This window comes from Arvicola amphibius, chromosome 4, assembly GCF_903992535.2.
Source record: "Arvicola amphibius chromosome 4, mArvAmp1.2, whole genome shotgun sequence".
Taxonomy (NCBI): domain Eukaryota; kingdom Metazoa; phylum Chordata; class Mammalia; order Rodentia; family Cricetidae; genus Arvicola; species Arvicola amphibius.
In genome coordinates, this window is record NC_052050.1 from 92,803,583 (window position 1) to 92,824,854 (window position 21,272).

General features: G+C 51.3%; 2 protein-coding genes across 2 annotated transcripts; both read right to left on the minus strand.

Moving 5' to 3' along the window:
* Positions 1–2,015: 2,015 nt before the first annotated feature.
* Tfap4 (transcription factor AP-4) lies at positions 2,016–18,281 on the minus strand. Its single transcript, XM_038328675.1, has 7 exons — positions 18,089–18,281; positions 8,706–8,871; positions 8,516–8,614; positions 7,972–8,142; positions 6,319–6,459; positions 4,895–5,050; positions 2,016–3,077 (listed from the first exon to the last, which is right to left on the minus strand). The coding sequence occupies exons 1-7, from the start codon at positions 18,175–18,177 to the stop codon at positions 2,883–2,885; spliced, it is 1,017 nt and encodes a 338-aa protein (XP_038184603.1). The 5' UTR covers positions 18,178–18,281; the 3' UTR covers positions 2,016–2,882.
* A 2,378-nt stretch (positions 18,282–20,659) lies between these two features.
* LOC119811047 (protein S100-A11-like) lies at positions 20,660–20,965 on the minus strand. Its single transcript, XM_038324614.1, has one exon. It carries the CDS (start codon positions 20,960–20,962, stop codon positions 20,660–20,662), a length of 303 nt encoding a protein of 100 aa, XP_038180542.1. The 5' UTR covers positions 20,963–20,965.
* Positions 20,966–21,272: the final 307 nt, after the last annotated feature.

The following is a 21,272-nucleotide window of genomic DNA, read 5'->3' on the forward strand; positions in this document are numbered from 1 at the left end:
AGAAACAAGCATCGTAGGCCCACAGCGCCCTCTGTTGATGCTATCAGGAGTTGCATGGAGCTAGTCCTGCCGACCACCTAAGAGAAAATGAGGCAAAATGTTACCTAAAGACACCAGACTCAAATGACTCTATATAACATTTTCCAAAAAGCAAAACTATAACAAAAATATACCAGAAAAAAACAACACAGACTGGGGGAAGACTGAGGAAGTACTAACTCCTATCTGATGGTGGGTACTCAAAAAACCAAACTCACAACCAACAAGTGTGAATTTCAGTTAATACAATTACAGTGTGTGTGTGTGTGTGTGTGTGTGTGTGTGTGTGTGTGTGTTATTTTGTATTTCGGGACAGGGTTCCTCTGTGTATCCTGGCTGTCCTGGAACTTGCTCTGTAGACCAGGCAGGCCTCAAACTCAGATCCACCTGCCTCTGCCTCCTGAGTGCTGAGATTAAAGGTATGCGCCACCGCTGGCTTTTTTTTTTTTTTTTTTAAGACAGGGTGTAGCCCTGGCCAGCCTCAAAATCATTCTATAGAGACCATGCTGGCCCAGCTGCCTCCTGAGCCCTGGGATTTCAGTGTGCCATGGTTCATGTGTGGAGACATGTACATGGAAGACAACTTCCAGGAGTCAGTTCTCTTCTTCTGCCCTGTAGTGGATCCCAGATCAAACCCAGGTAGGCTTGTAGCACCCTCACCAGCACCGTCCACCTGCTGATCCTTCTTGCCAGCACCCACTATTTTGTTTTGAATACTAAATGAGATTGGTGGCTACCAGGGATGGGGAGCATGAGAGCAACTGCTGTAGGGAAGGGGAACATTTTGAAGCTGAGGAGATATTTGGGATTAGATGAGTTTATTGGCGTTGTGAGTGGCCTAGGTTCACGTGTAAAATGAGCAACTTTATGTAGCCCAGGCTGGCCTTGAACTCAGAGATCCACCCACCTCTGCCTCCCAAGTGCTGGGATTAAAGGTGTGTGCCACCACCACCAGGCTCTAAAAGTAATTTTAAATGTTTACATTTTTCCTGCCTTTTAATTGAATAAGTTCATGTCCAGAGGCTTGCTGGGGGTGGAGATCGCCTCTTCTGCTCTGGTCTTAGTCCCACAGAGTGAGCATGAATGACAAATGGACCATGTTGTATAGAGTCACAAGGTAAAGAAACCTGAAGGGCAGTCTCCTCTCCAAAAGAGACAGAAAGCCCTTGACCTACCATCATTTGCAATTTCCCAAGGACGTGGCTGTGCTGTGTGAGGCTGAACTGAGCACTGGCAGGCCACAGCTGCTTACACATCATGGAGAGGTTGCCTTCTGTTGTGTGGATGAGAACACTGGCCTCAGAGAATCTGAGACTCGCCCTCCAAACCCTAGCCTGAGTAAGGCCATCTTGCAGTCACCCTCCACGGCTTAACGACTAGCCACTGCTCTGAATTAATTCTGCTGCATTTGGACGGAGAGCCATATAAAATGGGCATTCACATGGGATCAGAGGAAAACTCAGCCATCCTCAGTCGTCCCATGCTACCTGACCCCCAATGAACTCGGTTACTCCTAGCAGCACGCTGGACTGCCATGGGTCAGTCTTTGCACTGCTGGTGCCACCCCAGCACGGAAACAGGTCTTCCCTCACATCTACAGGGGGATCTGGAAACTGGGGAGAAAAGGAACACAGGGGCACACACAGTCAGGCAGCGGCAAGGCTCATAAACCTAGCAGAGCCTGTGAGCATCTATGCTCTTCCTCTAGTAGTTAAACCGTGGCTTATGTGCTTCTTCCCTCCAGTGACGGTTGAGCTGTTCCCTCCACCCCAGCACACATCCCATTGTTGAAGAATATTCCAAGAAAGCCCACGGACTGAGGGCCCCAATCTCGTCATTGCAACTTCACACACAATCAGGAGTGCCATTATGTTCACAAAGTCCCCTCTGGATTTGGAAGTCCAAAGAATACCCCTTAGTCTAGGCTAAACAACCCAGGCCAGGGTCCCCAGAACATCCTCAAGAAATACAGAATCTAAAAAACAAAGTACAAATTTTATTTTGTTTCTTTACAAAGGCACAATGGCCTCTTGGTATTTTGTTCCCTACCCCACTTTCTTAACAAAATATAATAGCTTCTCCTTGGACACAAAGACCTCAAAATTGTGTAAAAAAAAAGAAAAAGAAAAAAGAAAAAATTTAAAAAATTACAGAAACCAAAACCAAAATAAAACCAACAACGAACAAAACAAAAAGAGAGACAAAGACATTTTTGGGGTCAATGATGGAAACCCGAGAGGGAAGGTGGTAGTGGAGAATGGCCAATTCTGGTGCTGAGGTGGGGAGGGGGAGGGGAGAATGGCAGCAGCAACCCCCAACCGAGAAACAATGTAGAGCCCCAGGTCCCCAGAAAGCCCCAACCCAGCCTGACCCCCAACCCATGTAAGTGCTTAAAAGAGAAAAAAGAAAACCAAACAGGAGGGAAGGGGGCTAAGACTGACAGTCTCGGGCTGGCCCTGGGGAGGGGGAAAATACCTTGGGGTTTTGTTTGATTTTCCCTGTTCTTAAAAACACGTTTAAATGGAAGGAAAACAAACAAACAAACAGAAAAAGCTTTTTGGCGGAGAGAGACCCGGCACCTCAGTGTCAGCTTCCCCGGCCCCAGGGCCGAGGCCCAGCCCTGGAGTCCCATGCTCCCACGCGTGCTATGCCACCCCAACCCCGGGACCTGGGCTTGGGTGGCTTCGATCAAAGGTCGACTTACAGTATTGAAAAAGAGGTCATAAAAGAGACCCAAATGACATCATAATTTTGTAAAAATTTCTCACTCATTCACCCATGTTTCTCCCTGTTGTTACCCCGGCCCCCTCTAACCCCAGAAGGGAGAGGAGGGCTGGGGGTGGTCAGGGAAGCTCCCCGTCCCCCAAAGGCTCCTCCCGGCTCTGGTCCATGGCGTCGCTGTCCGAGGCCTCAGAGTCCGAGGCGGTGTCGGAGGTGTGAGCCTCTGGGCAGCTGCGGACGGACTTCACAATCACCGCTCGTCTCTGTTCCTCCTCCAGCTCCTGCTTGTCTTGGGTGCCTTCAATGTGCTGGATTGCCTGGACAGAAAGGGACAGTCCATTAGGAGACTCAGGAGACCAGGCCAGCAGTCAAGAGTGGGGGTCCTCCGCCACTGCATTCTGCCCCCAAGACACCCCCCACCCCAGAACTGTTCAAATATAAATGACGGCTCCTGTTTATATACTTTGAAGTTCACTAGCTCAGTAAAGGTCTTTGCTGTTCGCAGTGTTATTCAGTCTGCTGGGCATATATGCAGAAAGTTCTGGAAGCTGATAGGCTTTTTTTTTTCCTTGTTTCTATTTTCTGGGTTGTTACACTATTTATCAACTGATAATTTTTTTTTTTTTTTTTTTAATGTTGCTCACAGCACTGATAGGAGTCCAAGGACTACTACCTATATAAAGGTGAAAGGGGCTGGGGAGATAATTCAGTCTGCAGAGTGATGGCTTGGGTTCGGTGCCCAGACTCTAAAGTCAGGCATGTGGCAGGAACTGGTACCTGGAGGGCTGGGAAATTAGTCAGAAAGATCCCTACGGCTCACTGCAAGCCAGCCGACCCTAACTGTGGCCAACAAGCCCCAGCCGACAGTCTCCTGCCTCTTGTTCCTTGGCTCCCCACCCCCACTTTCTTAACAAAAGATAGTGGCTGCTCCTTGGACACAAATACCTCAAAATTATAAAATAAATAAATACAAAAACAAAACCCAAAACAACACCCCCCCCCAAAAAAAAAAAAAACAAGAGAGAGACAAAGACACTTTGGAGGTCAATAATGTGAACCCTCATAATGAGAACATTAGGATCATATATATATAAATACATCAACTGTATTTAGCAATATAAACAGAATAATAACTTGGCTTACAAAAAATGCATTGTCTTTTCTAGGAAGAAAGGAATATATATATATATATAGTTCTCATGTATGTGTGTGTATCATATATAGACAGATATTAGCTCAAAAAAAGTAGACATCTTTCATGTATTATATATAGATAATTGTGTATGTGTGTATACACACGCATGCAAACACATGCACACAGATATATACAAATCTTTTCTCAAAAATAAATAAATAAAACACTGGACATTTTTCTCCAGCATCCAGTCCTCGCCCCTCATCAAGGAAACTTCTGTTCAACAGATAGCGACTGTTATAAAAACCACAATCGCCAGGCATCTTGGTTCATGCCTTTAATTGGCGGCTGAGGCAGGCGGATCTCTGTGAGTTTGAGGCCAGATGGTCTAGAGAGAGCGTTCCAGGACAGCCAGGATACACAGAAGGAGGAGAAGAAAACAACAAAGCCAAGCCTTAGTGGACAGCTCCTAAGGAGCAACTCTCCAAAGCTGACATCCAAATGTGCACCTACACACACACCTACACATATATCACAATATATAGGAGGAAAGAAAGAAAATAAAGAGCCATAAAGGTGAGACAGTTCTGGACTGGCTCAGAGCTTCACCAGGAAGCTATGAGAACAGATGCCTCTTAGGGCCACAAGAAGCGCATGTGCCACCAAGCCTATAAACCTGAGTCTATAAGCCTTCCAACCCAAGTTCAATATGGTGGGGAGATCCTGTTCCTCCTGTCCTCTGACCACTACACAGATTCCATGGCACACACATACACACACAATAAATAAATTTTAATTTTTAAAAAAAGGAGCCTCAAGCCGGGCAGTGGTTGCACACACTTTTAATTCCTGCACTCGGGAGGCAGACGCAGGCAGATCTCCGTGAGTTCAAGGTCAGCCTGGTCTACAAGAGCTAGTTCCAGGACAGCTAGGACAGAGAAACCCTGGGTGCGGGGGACAGTCCACTCCCACAAGCCACCCTCCCCTGAGCCCAAATACCTGCACAATGGTGTCCAGATTTTGCCGGGACGTAGAAACAGAACTGATGACTGAGGAGGGACCCATGGTGACAACATTGATGTGGTGGGAGGAAGGCGGGGCTGGTGCAGGCACGATCACTGTGGGGTGATGGGTCGGGGCTGGAGGAGGCAGAAGCTGCAAGACAGAATTCCTCAGTCTCTCTCTCCTGCCCACCAGCCTTCCTTACACACAGGGTATCTGCGAGTGTGGATTTTACATGTCCCCCCCCCCCCCAAAGTCCAGGCGGCATAGGCTTGGTCTCTGGCGTGGCAGTAACAGAAGACAGAAACCTAAGGGGTTGAGCCTAAGCTAGCGTGTGGAGTCAGGAGTCAGGAAGCCGAGCAGGACAATGACAAGTTCAGGCCAATCTGGGATATAGTGAGTTCAAGGCCACATGGGATACATAGCAAGGCCCTCTCTTAGGAAAACAAAATAATAATTAAAAAGGAGCCTAGGGCCGGGCGGTGGTGGAGCATGCCTTTAATCCCAGCACTCAGGAGGCAGAGACAGGTGAAATTCAAGGCTAGCCTGGACTACAAAGTGAGTTCCAGGACTGCCAGGGCTGCCACACAGAGAAACCCTGTCTCAGAAAACAATGATAATAATAATGGTGCCAAGTAGAACTGAGCAGGCACATCCTGCTTCTCTTTTTCTCTCTTCGGTTTCCTAGCCATGAGGTGAGAGGTTTCGTTCCTGCCATGATACAGCATCTCATCCCCCCTCCCCCGCTCCGATCAATCACAGTCTGAAGCCTTCAACACTTGAGCCAAAGTACCCCTTTTCTCTTTATAAACTGATTATTTTAGGAGCTTGTTACACTAATAGAGAACTGACAAGCAGAGGGGGCCGCCAAGTCACAAGCCCACCACACCTGGCGGCCTAGCGAGCAGCTTCTGTGCACCCTGGACCCTCTGGTTGCTCCACTTCCCTATGTCAAGAGTTGCACTTCGGAATTTAGTAACTGTTCAAGGGTTTACACCCTGGCTGGGCATGGTGGGGTGAGCCCTTAATCCCAGCACTTGGGAGGCAGAAGCAGACAGATCTCTGTGAGTTCAAGGGTAGCGTGGTCTACATAGTAAGACCCTGTCTCAAAACATACAAAAGGAGTATAGAGTCTGGTGCTGAGGTGTAGCGCAGTGGTAGGATGCTTGCCTGACATGCACAAGGCCCTGGAGTCTATCACCACCAAAAAAAAAAAAAAAAAAAAAAAAAGAGCATAGTTCCTGGGTTGAGACAGGAAGGGTTCAAATTCCTGCTCCTGGGCAGGTTATCTGACTTTCTCTGCCTCATTTTCCACAGCAATAAAACACTATAACAGTTCAAGCTTCAAAGGACCGGTGTGAGGATTCTGTTCTGTTCTAATGCACTCAAGAGACCTAAAACCCAGAACGTCTCCCGCTCACCTGAGTCCGCAGGTGCTGCTGTTCCCGCTCCAGCTTCTCCTGATGCAGCAGCCGCACCTGCTCCTGCTGCTGCTGCAGCTGCACCTGCTGTGCAATCACCTTGAGTTTTTCCGGGTACATGTGGGCCTCAAGGGAGCGCACCTGTAAGTGAATCGGCATAGCACTCAGAAGTGGGGCAAGACCACACCTGCCCAACCTGCTGCAAAGGCCACTTCTCACTAAAGCTCCAGTCCTGGGCACAGGGCCATCCTAAAACCTAAAACCATGGCAGAGAGCGCCCCCTTCAGGGCAGACCAAAGGCTCTCCCTACCTCACCTCTAAACTTCTGTCTCGACTGTTTCCCACCTTCTCCTTTCTTGTCTGATGGCCTGTTTGCTTATGGAAGCCATGGAGCAGAACCTGAGGAACCAGGTCAAACCCCTCCTGGAGCCTCAGCTTCTGTGCAGTCTTTCTCAGCTGCAGTTTTTTGAGTGTGCATGCTGGGAGTCGAGTCCAGAACTTACATACTAAGCACTCCACAACTGAGCCAACAGTCCAGCCCTCCATTGCATTTACACCTTGCCAGGCAGTGGTGGCGCAAGCCTTTAGTCACAGCAATCCAAAGGCAGAGGCAGGCGGATCTCTGGGAGTTCGAGGCCAGCCTGGTCCACAGAGCAAGTTCCAGGACAGGCTCCAAAGCTACAGAGAAACCCTGTCTCGAAAATTAAAAAAAAAAAAAAAAAAAAAAAAAGAAGGGGGAGGGGGAGGGAAATGGGAGGTGGGGAGAAGGCAGAAATTTTTAATTAAAAAAAATAATGAGGAGGAGGAGGAGGAGGAGGAGGAGGAGGAGGAAGAGGAAGAGGAAGAGGAAGAAGAAGAAGAAGAAGAAGAAGAAGAAGAAGAAGAAGAAGAAGAAGAAGAAGAAGAAGAAGAAGAAGAAGAAAAGGAACCCTTGCGGGGTGGTTCTGCACACCTTTAATCCCAACACTTGGGAGGCAGAGGCAGGCAGAGCTCTGTGAGTTTGAAGCCAGCCTGGTCTACAGAGTGACTTCTAGGACAGCCAGAGCTACATGGAGAAATCCTGTCTTGAAAAAGGGATGGAGAAATGCTCAGAAGTTAAGAACACTGGCTGCTCTTCCAGAGGTCCTGAGTTCAATTCCAGGAACCTCATGGGGGCTCACAAACATCTGTAACAGGATCTGATCCCCTCTTCTGGTATATGTGAAGACAGAGCAGTCATATAAATTAAATAAATAAATATGTAAGCCGGGCGGTGGTGGCGCACGCCTTTAATCCCAGCACTCGGGAGGCAGAGGCAGGCGGATCTCTGTGAGTTCGAGACCAGCCTGGTCTACAAAAGCTAGCTCCAGGACAGGCTCTAAAAAAGCTGCAGAGAAACCCTATCTCGAAAAACCAAAATAAATAAATAAATAAATAAATAAATAAATGTGTGAGTAAGTAAATACATGAATACTAAAAAAAGAAAGAGTCGTTGACTAATGCTTTTCACTCCTAAGCAAATGGAGACTGGAGAGCAGAGCCTATTCCTAGGCCAAGTATAGAGTAGGCACTCTTGTAAATGAATACTTGGAGGGAGGAACTGAACAGAAAAAGACCAGACTCCATCCTCTATGCCTGGGATAGCACACTGGCCAGCAGAGGGCGCTGCCTCACCTGCTCCTCCAGCATCATCCGCACAGACCGCTCCTTGTCTAACTGTTGCCGAAGCTCAATCATCTCCCTCCTAAGGTCCTCAGCCTTCTCGTCCTCCCAGATGTCAGGGGAGCCAATGCCCTCGTCCTTGTCTTCTGCCCGTCGCCGCTTGGGGGATGAGCCACTCAGCTCCTGGGGACCCCAAGAGGTTGGTGAGTGAGTTAGTTGACACACCCATAACACATCCAGAGGTCCTGGAGCTCTCCAAAGCCACCTGAGACAGGTGGACTCAATACTGGAGAATCCATTCTGCAAATCCACCAAGTAGCCAAATGCCAGGAGCAGAAGAATGGACTTGCTTTCTAGAACAGTCGCCTGCTTCCTCCAGAGCCTGCTCCTCTGTCCTTCACAGATGAAGAAACAGGCCCAGGCAAGGAGTAGGCGGGTTCTGTGGGCAAGATAAGAAGGATAGCCACCCATGCGTCCCAAGTTAGTGGTTTGGTTAGGATATGCACACACAGAAGAGAAAGGCAGGGTACTGCTGGGAGGGTTCTCCATCCGGTACCTGGATGAAGCGCTTGAGTTGTGTGTTCTGCTGCAGAAGTCTCGTCTTCTCCTGCTCGAGAGAGAAGATGTATTCTGCCGTCTGCTGGAGAATGGCTGCCTGAGAGCAGGAGGGAAAGAATCACATGGCTGGTCCCCTCCCCATGAGAGCACGACACCTCCTCCAAGAAGCCCTCCCTGCTCCTGCCCACCTTGCTGAGTTTCTCTCCATCTGTGTGGGGAATGAGGGTCTTGAGGGACTGGAAGCCCGCGTTGATGCTCTGCATGCGCCTCCGCTCGTTGCTGTTGGCAATCTCCCGCCGAATCCGCCTTTCCTGGTCCCGCTGGGTCTCGGGGGTCAGAGGAATGTTGGCAAGGCTGCCAGGGAGAACAGGAGTAGATTCAGGATTGATGTCCTCTGAAGTTTACCCCCAGAGGGCACTGGATATAACCTGCGTCACTTCTCTATGACAAACAGTGCCTGAGGGACTCTGGCAGGTCACCTCCACGATGAGGTAGGGTTGTGCGTGCCCTGGGGTACCCAGGACTGAATCAGCTGCCCGTGGAAACGGGTGGTGTGCTTAGAACCCATCCCTTCCCTGCTTTCTTTCCTCGAATTCTCTCCTCTAGAAGAGATTCTTAGCAACACCTGGGTTCCCAATGTGCAGGCCTCACCTGCCTTCCTAACATCTACCTAGTCAGGCGGGGAAGGCCCAGAAACCTGCAGGCTAATCCTTATGATTCTAATGCGAGAGGACCCCAGACAGCAACCAGAGGCCTGCTCTTGGGACAGTTCAAAGCTCCTTGCTGTGTATCTGGACCACCTTCTTCAGTAGCTCGGACTTTGCCACCGCAGTCCCAGAAGACTGCCTAATGGCACAGCTGTCTCCAGCCAGAAGCCTAAAGCCACCATCCAGCCACTATGAATTGAGAATGTATGAAGGTCAAAACAGGCAGCACTCACTCCAGACGGGACACTGGGTCAACCACCCCTTGGGACGGTTCTGCTTTAACCTGACCCACTCCAAGGCACATGCACTCTGCACAGAAAAGGGAGGCTCCCAGCATGCTGTGGAGGATGTCACTGCACGCTACAGAAGGCAGCCAGCAGTGGAGGGCCCAACGCCGCTGCTCCCAAGGGGTGGGCCTGTGTGTGGCCTAGAGGAGGCATACCCCCCTCCTTCTCAGCCCTCCCCTGCAACTCCCCCTCCCGCCCCTGACCTGATGGCTTCCAGATGCTGTGCTCTCAGCAGAGGCCTTCAGCCCCACCCAAAGCCACAGTCCTGGCCTCTTCCTGAGGGGGCCCTCCCAGGGTGACCTGTTCCAGGCTAGAGCCAAGGGAGCATGTACCCCTGGGTCTGGGAAAAGGGGGCCTCCGACACCTCTCACCTCATTGATGTGGAGTCTGAGGTCAAGGGGATGCCAGATCTAACTCTCTTGCAGTGAGCTGGCTCCTGCCTCTATCCCCAGGGAAAATGGGCTGCTGTGCAGCCCAGCAGGGGACACATCTGCAGCAGCTGGAAACAGCTGAAGCCCGTCCAGCCCCACCCAGCCTACCCCATCTGTCCTGCCTCAGCTCCCTAAAGGACCCTAGCAGCATCCCTGCCCCTTCCAGGGCCTCAGCATCCTCTCCCAACAGAAAGGATGGACAGCTGGGAATGAGTTCCCTGTTGGCCACTGCAGGCGACTTGGAGGCAAAGCGGCTCCCTTCCCATTTCATCAAGCCAGGTCCCTTCTTTCAGGGCCCAGAGCACCCAGAATACATGACCCCTTCTCCCTAGGTACATGTCCCCATAGGACCTAAAGGGGCCCAGGTCTCCCACTTGACAGATGAGACTTCCCTACTTAAAGCTTAGGGTGGGGAGAAACACAGTGTTAGGGCGGAATAGCTGGAAGTCCAGCTTCCCTGCTTCCGGCCAGGATGCCTCCCTTCTCCCAGCCCCAAAAAGGGAGTAATGGGGCATTTGGAAGGAGACAAGGACTAAGAGCAGGACAAAGGCAGCGATGCTCCTCAGTCCTTGGGGTCTGGCCCTGAACACACCTCCTCTGGAGCCAGGGGGCCAGTGAGATGAAGCCTCTGCAGACACCACAGGACTCTGGAGGCAAGAAGAGACAGAAAGGATACGATGGCCCACGCCTGTAATAGCAGCACTTAGGATGCAGTGCTGGAAGAGTGGGGGTTTGAGGCCAGCCTGGGCTACACAGGAAGACGCCTGTCTCAAAAAACAAAGAAAGAGATGAGGCGTTTGGCACCATGGCGATATGCCAGTAATACCAGCACTGGGAGGGCAATGGCAAAATTAAGTTCAAGTTTATCCTCAACTACATCGCAAGTTCAAAGTCAGCCTGGGCTACAGGCTACATGAGACCCTGTCTCAAATTTAAAAAGTGGTTGGCAGGAGGGAGGCTGAAGAGATGGCTAAGCAGCTAAGAGTTCTTGCTGCTCTTCTACAGGACCTCGGTTCGGTTCCCAGAACATACACCAGGTGGCTCCAAACTGCCTGCCCGTAACGGCAACTGCAGGGCATCAATACCCTGGCCTCTGTGGGCATCCTACACATAAACACTATAAATACATACGCATACACACATGAGAGGTCACAGAAACAAGTCACCCAGGGATTAGAATCCCCACTCCACCCTAGGATTGATGCGGGAGTCTCCCCCTCAGCTCGCTCAGTCTCTGGGTCCCTGCTAGTGACGCCTCAAAGGCTAAAACTGATCTAAGACTGGGTCTCCAAACAGCGCTTGTAACCAGCCTCAGGCTACCCAGAGGGCTAGCCTGTCTTAAGGGCCTCAGAATACCGGAGTGCAATTTTAAAAATAAATAAATAAACGGGGTTAAGGCTGTGGTTCAGTTGATAAAGTGATTGCTTAACATGCTCAAAGTCCTAGATTCAATCGCCAGAACTCCATTAAAAAACAAAACAAAAAAGCATAGTGCCACACATCTGTAATCCTAGAGCTAGGTATAGGCAGGAGGATCCTGAGTTCGAGGACAATCTATGCTGTAGAATAAGACACTGTTGTTTCAGCCGGGCGGTGGTGGCTCACACCTTTAATCCCAGCACTTGGAAGGCAGAGGCAGGCGGATCTCTGTGAGTTCGAGGCCAGCCTAGTCTACAAGAACTAGTTCCAGGACAGGCTCTAAAGCTACAGAGAAACCCTGTCTCGAAAAACCAAAAGAAAAAAGAAAATAAAAGACACTGTTGTTTCAAAGAACCAGTGAGTAGACTTAAGGGCACTTGATTCCCAGGTGAGAGGAAGGAACCAGCTCCAGTAAAATGTGGCATTGGGACCCCAGAGCAAGGTGGAACAGGTTCCCCAGGAAAGGAGGGTCAGGCACCATGGAGAGTTACAATGCTGACTCCTTTGTTGCTGCTCTTGTGACAAGGTTTCACTCTTACAGCCCAGACTGGGCTCACAGCAATCCTCCTGCCTCAGCCTTCCGAATGCTGGAATCACAGGTGCTATCATTGGGACCTCTTTCTCCCTGGCTTTCACTGCAGCAGTGGACCGTAGACATAGTCCTGTGCTGTGTAGACAGCCAGAGTAGGGCAGAGCTGCCTCCAACTGGGTGTGCCCTCTGTTAAGGGCCCACACACAATCACAACCTGCACAACTAAGTGTGTGTGACTGACCCACAGGTGCAGAGACTCACCCTGGCAGACAGGGTACAGCTGCAAGCAGTCCCCTGCAGTTCCCATCCACTCAGCTACCCCGGACATGCACTGACTGGGAACCTCACAGCCCTGGCCCGGAAAGGGTCCATCACAGAACTCCCACAAGGAAGAGATCTTGGCTACCAGACGGTGAGCAGGTCCCTAGCCCAACTCTCCTTGCTCAGGAACCAACTGCTAATTAACATGGTCATCCCCGGACTCGGCTTTGAGAAAGAAACTGTCCCTGCAAAACTGCAATTCTGCACGGGGATTGGGATGTCTCAACGACTCGTCTAAACAACAGCCAGGAAGCTCCAGCTGGGAGTTAGCAGGTGACTGCTGAGCGGGGTGGGGGGGGGGGGGGGGTGGGGGCGGGTGGGTGTTATAAGTGGTGGAATATCAGTAAGCTAGCCAGGAGTTCTAGTGTGTAGAGTGCGAGCTGACCGTGAATTCTTTAAAGAAAAAAAAACTTTTAATTACTTTTTATTTTATTTGCACTAATGTTTTGCCTGCATGTATGTGTGAAGATGCCAGATCCCCTGGAACTGGAGTTACAGACAGTTGTGAATTGCCATGTGGGTGCTGGGGATTGAATCTGGGTCCTCTAGAATAGCAGTCAGTGCTCTTAACCGCTGAGCCATCTCTCTGACTGTGAATTCTGATTGGTGGAATGCAGATCAGGTATCCTGATTGCTAACCAGCCCAATCGTCACTCCAGGGTGATACTGCACTAGAAAAACGAGATTTTCTTGCATATGCCTAGAAGTTCCTTACAGCTCTTTCTTGGTTTTACAAAAGCAAATTCACAGTGAATAACCACATGGAAAAGTCCCATCCGCTCCCAAAACTTCAAAGTCCCCTTGGTAAGCAGTGAAGACTTCTGAGACCACTGGCTTGGGGTGACTCTGGCCTGTGATAGCAGAGATTGCTCCTGATCAGGGATTGCTTGGCTTCAGGAATAAGAAACTGGGCCAATGGCCAAGAAACGGAATTAGCCCACCCAGCCTTGGGTTCTAAGAGCAGGGTTGCTGTCCCTAGTGAAGAGCAGCAGTACCCTAACCATATTCTCCGCAGCAGGAGACAGGTGGTGGTTCACATCTGGATCCCTGATCTTCCTGCCCAGCCTAAGGCCAAGTATCCCATCACCCTCTAACTGGCCAGCACCAACTCTTTCACATGGCCTGAACCCATTTAGCATCCCTAAAACACCCAGCATCTGCAATCAAAAGGTGGGAAAGGCCATGTGGAATTTCTCCCATACCCGGGAGAAGACATAGAGATGACCTCCCACCAACGGTACCCAACACATTCATGTTTTCTCCATGGCAGGCCCACTTCCTCCACAGCCCTGACAGCCCCTGAACAACCTGCCACCCTCCCCTTGACCCAGGTGATTCCTGTCACAGGCACCTCTTCCCTAGCCTGCCCAGGGTACAGAGGCCAACGCCAGCCTTGACAGTTGATAGCTGTGGAACCCTAGCCACTGAAATCTCCTCATCTCAGTCTCCCCACGTTCATGAAGTGGCAATACTGCCTTATGAAGGATGGTGGTGAAGTCGGATAGGAGAGATGGGCAGTGTAACTAGAAGAAGAAAGAGTGGCCTGTTTCCCTGAAGGTTTTCACTCAGGTATCCAGCCTCTCAGGGAGCTGACAAACCCTCTAGCATCCTGAATCAGTGAGCTGCCATGGACAGGGGTCAGGGCTTACTGCTATATCCTTAGCCCCAGCATCAAGCTGGTGCTTCATAAATACATGATCAGAGACCAAACAAGCATGCCAAAGTTATTTTCTTTTGTTTTGTTGCTTTGTGTAACCCTAGCTGTCCTGAAACTCACTCTAGATCAGACTGGCCTCGATCTCAAGAGATCCACCTGCCTCTTCCTCCCCAGTACTGGGATTAAAGGTATGCACCACCACCACCCGACCATGCCAAATTCCTTTTTTATTTTTAAGAAAGCAATTTATTTTTTTCACAACTTTTTAATGTGCATTGGTGTTTTCTTATTCTTGCATGTATGTCTGTGTGAGGGTGTCAGATCTCCTGGAACTGGAGTTACATACAGCCAGTTGTGAGCTGCCATGTGGTTGCTGGGAATTGAACCTGCGTCTTTGGAAAAGCAGCCAGTACTTCACCACTGATCCATCTCTCCAGCCCTTGCCAAAGTTCTTAATAACAACATCACTTTTTTTTTCTTTTAAGACAAGATCTCTATGTAGCCCTTGCTGTCTTGGAACTTGCTACATAGACCAGGCTGGCTTCAAACTCAAGAGATATCTACCTGCAGGACTCCGGGATTAAACTCAAGTCATTAGGTTTGTTCATAGGGACCTTTACCGACGAAGCCAGCTTGCCAACCCTTTAAAGAGTTTATAAGACACACAGAGTGATAATACAGGCTGGAAACTCCAGTACTTGGTGGGTGGAGGCGGGCGGATCAGGAGTTCAAGGTCATTTTAGCCGACCAACTAAATGAGAACCTGTTTACTAAAGCTGGTGGGGGCGCTAAGGAGATGGCTCAGCCTGGTAAGCATCAGAACCTGAATCCTGACCCCCTGCATCCACATAAAGGCTGGGCCCAGTGCACACCTAGGAGCTGGGGGGTGCAGGAGCTGGGGGGTGCGTTGGAGACAAGCAGATCCCTGGAGCCCCTTAACAGCCAGCCAGGGGCCCCAAATTGATAAGCTCCAGGTTTGGTTCAAGACCTCTTCTAAAATACAAGGACAAGATGTTGGCTGTGGTAGTTTACATCAGTAAGTTATGCTAAGAAGGAAGCAGGAGGATCCCAAGTTTGAGGCCAGCCCAGGATACATATCTGGGCTGGAGAAATGGTTAAGAGCAGTTGAGAGAGACCCAGGTTTAATTGCCAGTACCCACACTGCAGCTCACACTGTCTGTAACCACAGTTCCAGGGGATGTGATGCCCTCTTCTGGCTTCTGAGGGCAGGGCACACATGTGCTGCACAGATATGCAGGCAGGCAAAACACCCATACACATTTTAAAATATTGGAATTTAAAAAATTAAATAAAGAGTATAAGTAAACAAATAAGGTGGGGAATGTTAGGTCTCCAACTCAGGAGGAACGGCTGAAGTGCCTATTTAATATATCGAAGGGGACGCTGGCCACCAGGTTCTCCCAGCATCTCTCCATACCTATTACAGAGTCATCCTGGTTGGTATACCCCGCCCCCTACCCTAACCGCTCCAGTCCAATCCCTGGGCTAGGATCCCCACCTTCCGCCCCCCAGCCTCTGATCCCTATATAACATCAGCCATTTTGGCTACCGCCTCTCAGTCTCTGGGTTCCCAGGTACCCTCTTTGCTCCTTCTCTCTCTTCCTCACTTGCCCCTGGCCCCTTCCCATGACCTGGTTCAGTCTGGATCTTCCAGATGCCTCTGGCTGTGCTCCCCCTCAAATCTACAGTAACCCTTCTCCTCAGCCAAACCAGGGAGCAGGCATGTCCTCCTTTTCTTCTCATTCATCTGGTGCTGAAGAGGCATAACTGAGGAAGGAAATCCAACATTGACCTGTGGCCACCACATGCACTGACACAGACATTTACACGGACAGAAACCACCTTGCACCTGCTTCTCAGAGTCTGAATTTCACCTTCTAGGCACTTCCTACATCCAGCTCTCACAAAACCGTTAGGCAGCAGGTCCAAAACTTCAAGCCAAACTTCAAATGTGCTACTGTAGGTTCCCTCGGGATGGCCCAGGAGGCCAACAGGGAGGGGTGGAGCAAAGTCCAATAACCTGAGATACACCAGAGCCAATCAATCCACCTTAAGGTCTTGCCCAGCCCACACTCCATCCTGGACAGGCCTCCCAGCTGTGCCTCCAGCTGAAAATGAACACACAGAGGCTGGAGCTCCAGTGAACAGCCAACAACTGTTTCGGTGTAGGACAGGCAGAGAACCTGTGTACCTGTAGGCAGGTTGTGGTACTTCAATCACTAGACCTGACAACACTCAATGCTCCTAGGGAGATCTACTGCCTTCCTCCAACACAGGGCTGGAGAATGGGGCAGAGGAAACCTTCTCAAGCCTACGCAGCATCAGAACCAGAACCTAGAGCCGGATCGAGTTTCATTCCCCACTCCCCAGGCGAGCTCAGAGAAGCCAGCGCCCACACAGCAAACTCAGGGTTCAAGTCCGCCTGTACCATTTGCTCTAACTGGTCCCTCTTAGCTTCTGTATCCATCTTTCCAAAGAGACCAAAAAATAAATCAATAAATCAACTCACAGCAAGACTGTGACCATACAATGAGGAAATTCTAGCAAGTGAGTCCCCAGAATATTTAGAGTCCAAGAGTTTGGTTGTTGCTGTTTTGTACAGCTGCTGGGTCCTCCAGGTGGGCCCTTGTCTTAGAGCCAACTGAGGGTGGGGAAGGGGACGCAGAGAAGGGCTGCCAGCTGCTCGATCCATCAACAGATCATCTATCCCTCTGGTACTGGCTCTCAACTTGAGAGTAAAGTGGGATACCTGCCCGGATTTTATACCTAGGCAGCAACCTGCCCCACAGGCTTTGCAGTCTACCAGCCCGTGCCACTCAGCGGGCTCCTCCTCCTTCAATCCCAGCCCTGCCTGACTGGGGTGTCTGAGCACGTGGCCCCAGCCCTGGGGAGCCATTACGCTCCTAGAGCAGCGCGGCAGGCAGGAAAGGGATCGTAGGTTTCAAATCTAAGCGCGCTGGAGAAACCTCTCCTTGCGTGCACCACCACCATTCCCGCCCCAACCCAGCCGGCTTGTAAGGTTCAATGAACAGACTCCAGGGCCGGCAATAGAAGTTCCAGGCATGACCATTTAACAAGAGTCCAGGGTGATTCGGACACTGGTTGGCCGCGATTTGGTAGAGGATAGATCTGGGGCAACCTAAGTAAGGTCAAACTCACTAAGCGGTGTCTTGGGAGAGCTTGCAGACCTCCGACCACCTACCCGGTCAGGAGACTCAACGCTTTGCATTTATGACTAGGGAACAGACATGGGACCACAAAGTTTGCAGAGGATACCCTCATGCAACAGGGTCTTGAACCCTAGAAGCAGCCTCAGGTACTCTTTTCCCAAAAGAACTCCCCCACCTGGTCTGCCTAGCCCACCCAGTTGGCTACGGTCGAGCTTTGTGCAAGTAAAAGCGTGGCCCCGAAGCGCCTACAAGTCCCACAATGCAGCACCGACCCGGCATGGAGAACTACAGCTCCCGCGAGGCCACGCGCGCAGAGGTCCGCCTACTCCAAGAGGGCTGCAGAGTCACGTCCAGGCCTCGCTAGTAAACAGCGCCCGGGCGCGGGCGGCGGGCAAGCAAGCTAGTGACTGCCAACGTGTGGGGGACCGCGGCTTCCCTGCTGGCAGCGCGACCGCTAAGGGTCCACGTACGGCCCGCAGCCCCGGGCGAGCACGCCCCCAGCTCTGCAGCAGCCCTGTTCTCTGCAAACGCTCACACCACCCGGCTCCCCGCCCCCCCCACCAGCCTGGAGCCGCGGCATGGCTGCATTGTAGCTGTCCTCAGGCACGCCCCGGACCCCCCGAAAACGTCCTTAGAAAAGGGTTCCCAGAAAGCGCGAGGAAGCAAGAAAAGGAAGGAAGCCAAAGCGGGCGGGGGGAGGAGGAAGCGCGGGTGAAAGCCACCAGCAGCAAGCATGGCCGGGACTGCTGCAGCACCACGTGGGTCTGTTTGCAATTTACAAACGTCGCGACTCGCCCGCCTGCAGCGGACAAAAGTGGCCAGGGCCTTTCGGGGTCCCATGTTCCGAGGGAAGAGGGTCCCCAGGCAGCGCGAGCCGGGCACACGAGACTGCTGCCGACCCGGTGGCTAAGAAAGGCGAGCGAGGTCGGAGGCGCGGGCCATGCGTGCGCACACGCGCACCGGCCCGGGCGGGCTGGCCGGGGGCTGCAATGGGAAGAAGGGGTTGGGGGGAGGAGCAGTACACACCTACAGAGCCCTCCTATCACTTCTTTCTCTGTTTTCCTGAAATGTTGCAAAGAGGGCACCTTCTGAGTGGGCACCATGAAATACTCCATAGCGATAGGCCCCCCTTCTCTGCACGAGCCAGGTCTCGCGGTCAGCCGGAGAATGCAAGATGGAAATCCGAATCAAAGGGCAGCGCCGGACGGAGGTGCAGAATCGGCCGGTCCCAGATGCTGGCGGCGGCAGCAGCAGCGAGGGGAGGGAGGCGGGCGGGAGGGGCGGGAGGGAGGTCTCTCCAGCCTGCCTCCCCGGGCGTGTGTATGTGTGTGTGTTTGCAGCTGATCAGATGTCTGTTTCAAGGCGGGAAACAGCTGGTGAAAACTCAGCACTCCCCCGGCCTCCTTCCGCGGAGTAAGGAATTGCATGTAAACAAAGGACTATTTGCAGCGCCCCCCCACGGGCGGCTGGATGCTGGGGCGAGAAGGGCGCAGGCTCCTTGCGACCGACTGCAACCTGGGTCTGCAGACCTAACCCCGGGATCAGGGGTTCCCGGTCGCCAGCTAGCTGTGAGGGACACGGTGTGAATGGAGTGAGCAGCGGCCCGGCTACATGCGCCACTATGGGTGATGAGGTCCATCAGCTGACAGATTGGCAAGCGTAGCTAAAAAAAAAAAAAAAAAAAAAAAAAAAAAAAAAAATGGCCAGCCACCGCGCGGGATCCCAGACTGTGCAGCCCAGGGTCCAGTGGGGACTGCCCAGCGCAGGGTCTATCGCACCGCTGCCCTGGGGGACGTGCGCTGGGCGGGGCTGCAGCAGCAAAAGGAAAGCTCCTTCGGGTGCGTGCTTCGGGATTTTGCTTTTTCATGATTGCCACTGCACGGAGCGGAGTCGCTCTGGCGCGCTCCCTTTCGAGCCGACCCGGGCCCCCTGGAAACTTGCGTCATAGCCACCGCTTCCCACATGTAACTTGGGGCTGACTCTGACCACCCGCCAGCCTCCTCCCTCCGTCTCTGCCTAGCTGGCTTCACGGCCCGGACTCTAGCTGGAGCCTAGAAATTACAAAGTGCGAAGGGTACAGATAGCAAAGGCAGGTGTGCAGGGCACCTCGGATGCTGGGGCTGTCCTAGGAAGGAAGAGCAAGCGGAAAGGGAGGGAAGGGCGGAGGCAAGCCAAAACAGCAGCGGCCTCTGGAGGCAGGCTGCCAGCGCGGCCCAAAGATCCATTAGAGGTCTGGTGGCGGCTGCCAGGTCCTCTCCTGGCTCCTTCTCTACATTTACTTTACGGCTTCGCGCGCAGCGGGCTGCAGCTTCTCATTCATGGAGAAGGCGGGGTGGAACTTGCTCCACCGCCAGGGGGCGCTCTCTACTATGGGGGGCGTGATGATCTGGGAAGGAGGGAGGGACACTTCAGGGGTGAGTTTCCGTCCTCTGTCACGCCCCCACCTTCCGGTCCCAGGCTCCTGGAGGGCTTGGCCCCAAGCTCAGGAAGCCCACGCCTGCCTTGGAATGTCCTCACTTCTGCTCAGCGCCTTTCCCAGCCCCATCCGCCTTTCAAGGTTCCACCCAAATCGCACCTCTTAGTTGAAATACTTCTATTAATAACAATTGTTAGTTTATTATTAGGGAACACTGTTATTAGATATTACCAGCATCCAGGACATGTCTAGTTTTGCGTGCATATTTGTTAGTATTCAGATCAACCTGTTAAGCAATTTCTCTATGTTTAGATCCCAGATCAATTAGCATTTAATTCCCAGGGAGACTTATAATGCAGCACATCCTAGCCAGCTGTGCAGTGCACACCTGTAATCCAACATTCTAGCACTTGGAGATTGAAGATGGAAGATGTGCATCCAAGGATAGCTGTAGAGATTGTCCCTAGAAGAGACAGAAGGAAACAGAAGAAAACAGAGCAGGTGAAATGGCTTCGTAGGTGAAGATGTTTGCCATCAAGTCTGATAACCTGTATTAAATTTCCGGAACCTCCATGGTACAAGGACAGAACCAACTCCCACAAGTTGTCCCCGACCTTGGCATGGGCACCATGGCACGTACATACATACATACATAAAATTTTAAGAAAATGGAAAGAAAGGAAATATGAAAAGGAACATCCTCGAATCCTTGGGAAGCTCAAGTTTTTCTTTAACATGTATAAATATTTCGCCGGAGAGTACAAGTGTGCACCTGGTGCCCTGTGAGACCAGAAGAATGCATTAGCTCCCCTGGAACTGGAGTTGGGGAAGGTTGTGAGCACCATGTGGATGCGGGAATTTAACCCAGTTCCTCAGGAAAAGCAGTGCTAATTGCTGAGTCATCTCTATGGCCCTTAGGTCTTTGTTTTATTTTCTGTTTTGTTTTGTTTCTTTTTGAGACAGGGTCTCCTGTATTCCAGGCTGGCTCCAAACACATCCTCCCAAGAGCTGAGGTAATAACTGTGCACCACCAAGATTTTTTTTTTTACATTAAAAAAGTTACATTGTTTTATTTCTGCTAGCAGGAACAGGCTGCATGTTATGTCGGATGTGGTGGGCTCAGTGCAGGTGTGGGTAGGGGAGGATGTGAAGACTTGGTGGCTGGAAGGGAAATGGGAAGGTTAGAAACGCTTCTGGGAACTCATGAGAAAGGAATCATGGCATGCTGCAGCCAAGCCACCAATAAGGTTGAGAAACTCTTGGAAATCTAGTTGCCCATCACTGTTGAGATCCAGCTTCTTCATCATGTGGTCCAGGACACCAAGATCCTTCTGGTTCTTCGTGAAGGCAGCCAGCTCCATGTTCATGAAGGTGAGGAACTCAGTTTTGGAGAGTTGGCAGCTGTTCCAATCCTTCCCACTGTACTTTTGGAAAACGGCAATCAGGGACCCGATGCATTGCTCAGTCTCTGTAGGTTTGGACATTTTTGCCAAGTTGGTGAGGAGCGAGACCAACGGTGATTGCAGCTGACAGCGGCAGGTACAGGGGACCACCAAGATTTTTATATCCGGCTGCCCCCCCCACCTCTCTATAATCAGGGTATTTCTACTTTCAGGTACTCCTCTAAACAGTAACCCCCCACCTATCACCCTTGAGTAGATGTGACCTTGAGCTGAGCCAGGTTTGTCTCCCAGAGAAGAGGGAGTTTACTTTGGCCCCTTCCTTCTGAAAGAGGTGGCCCTATGGAGGGGATAGTCTCTGTGGCAGACCCACAAAAACTAATTCTTGGAGTAC

Bases quoted from the DNA above. Each gene is read 5' to 3' on its own strand.
- Tfap4 (XM_038328675.1), bottom strand. From the start codon at position 18,177: ATGGAGTATTTCATGGTGCCCACTCAGAAGGTGCCCTCTTTGCAACAT. The intron at 8,872-18,088 runs GTGTGTACTGCT...TCTCCCTGGCAG, and splicing joins GTGATAGGAGGGCTCTGTAG to CCTTGCCAACATTCCTCTGA. The intron at 8,615-8,705 runs GTGGGCAGGAGC...TCCTGCTCTCAG, and splicing joins ATGGAGAGAAACTCAGCAAG to GCAGCCATTCTCCAGCAGAC.
- LOC119811047 (XM_038324614.1), bottom strand. From the start codon at position 20,962: ATGTCCAAACCTACAGAGACTGAGCAATGCATCGGGTCCCTGATTGCC.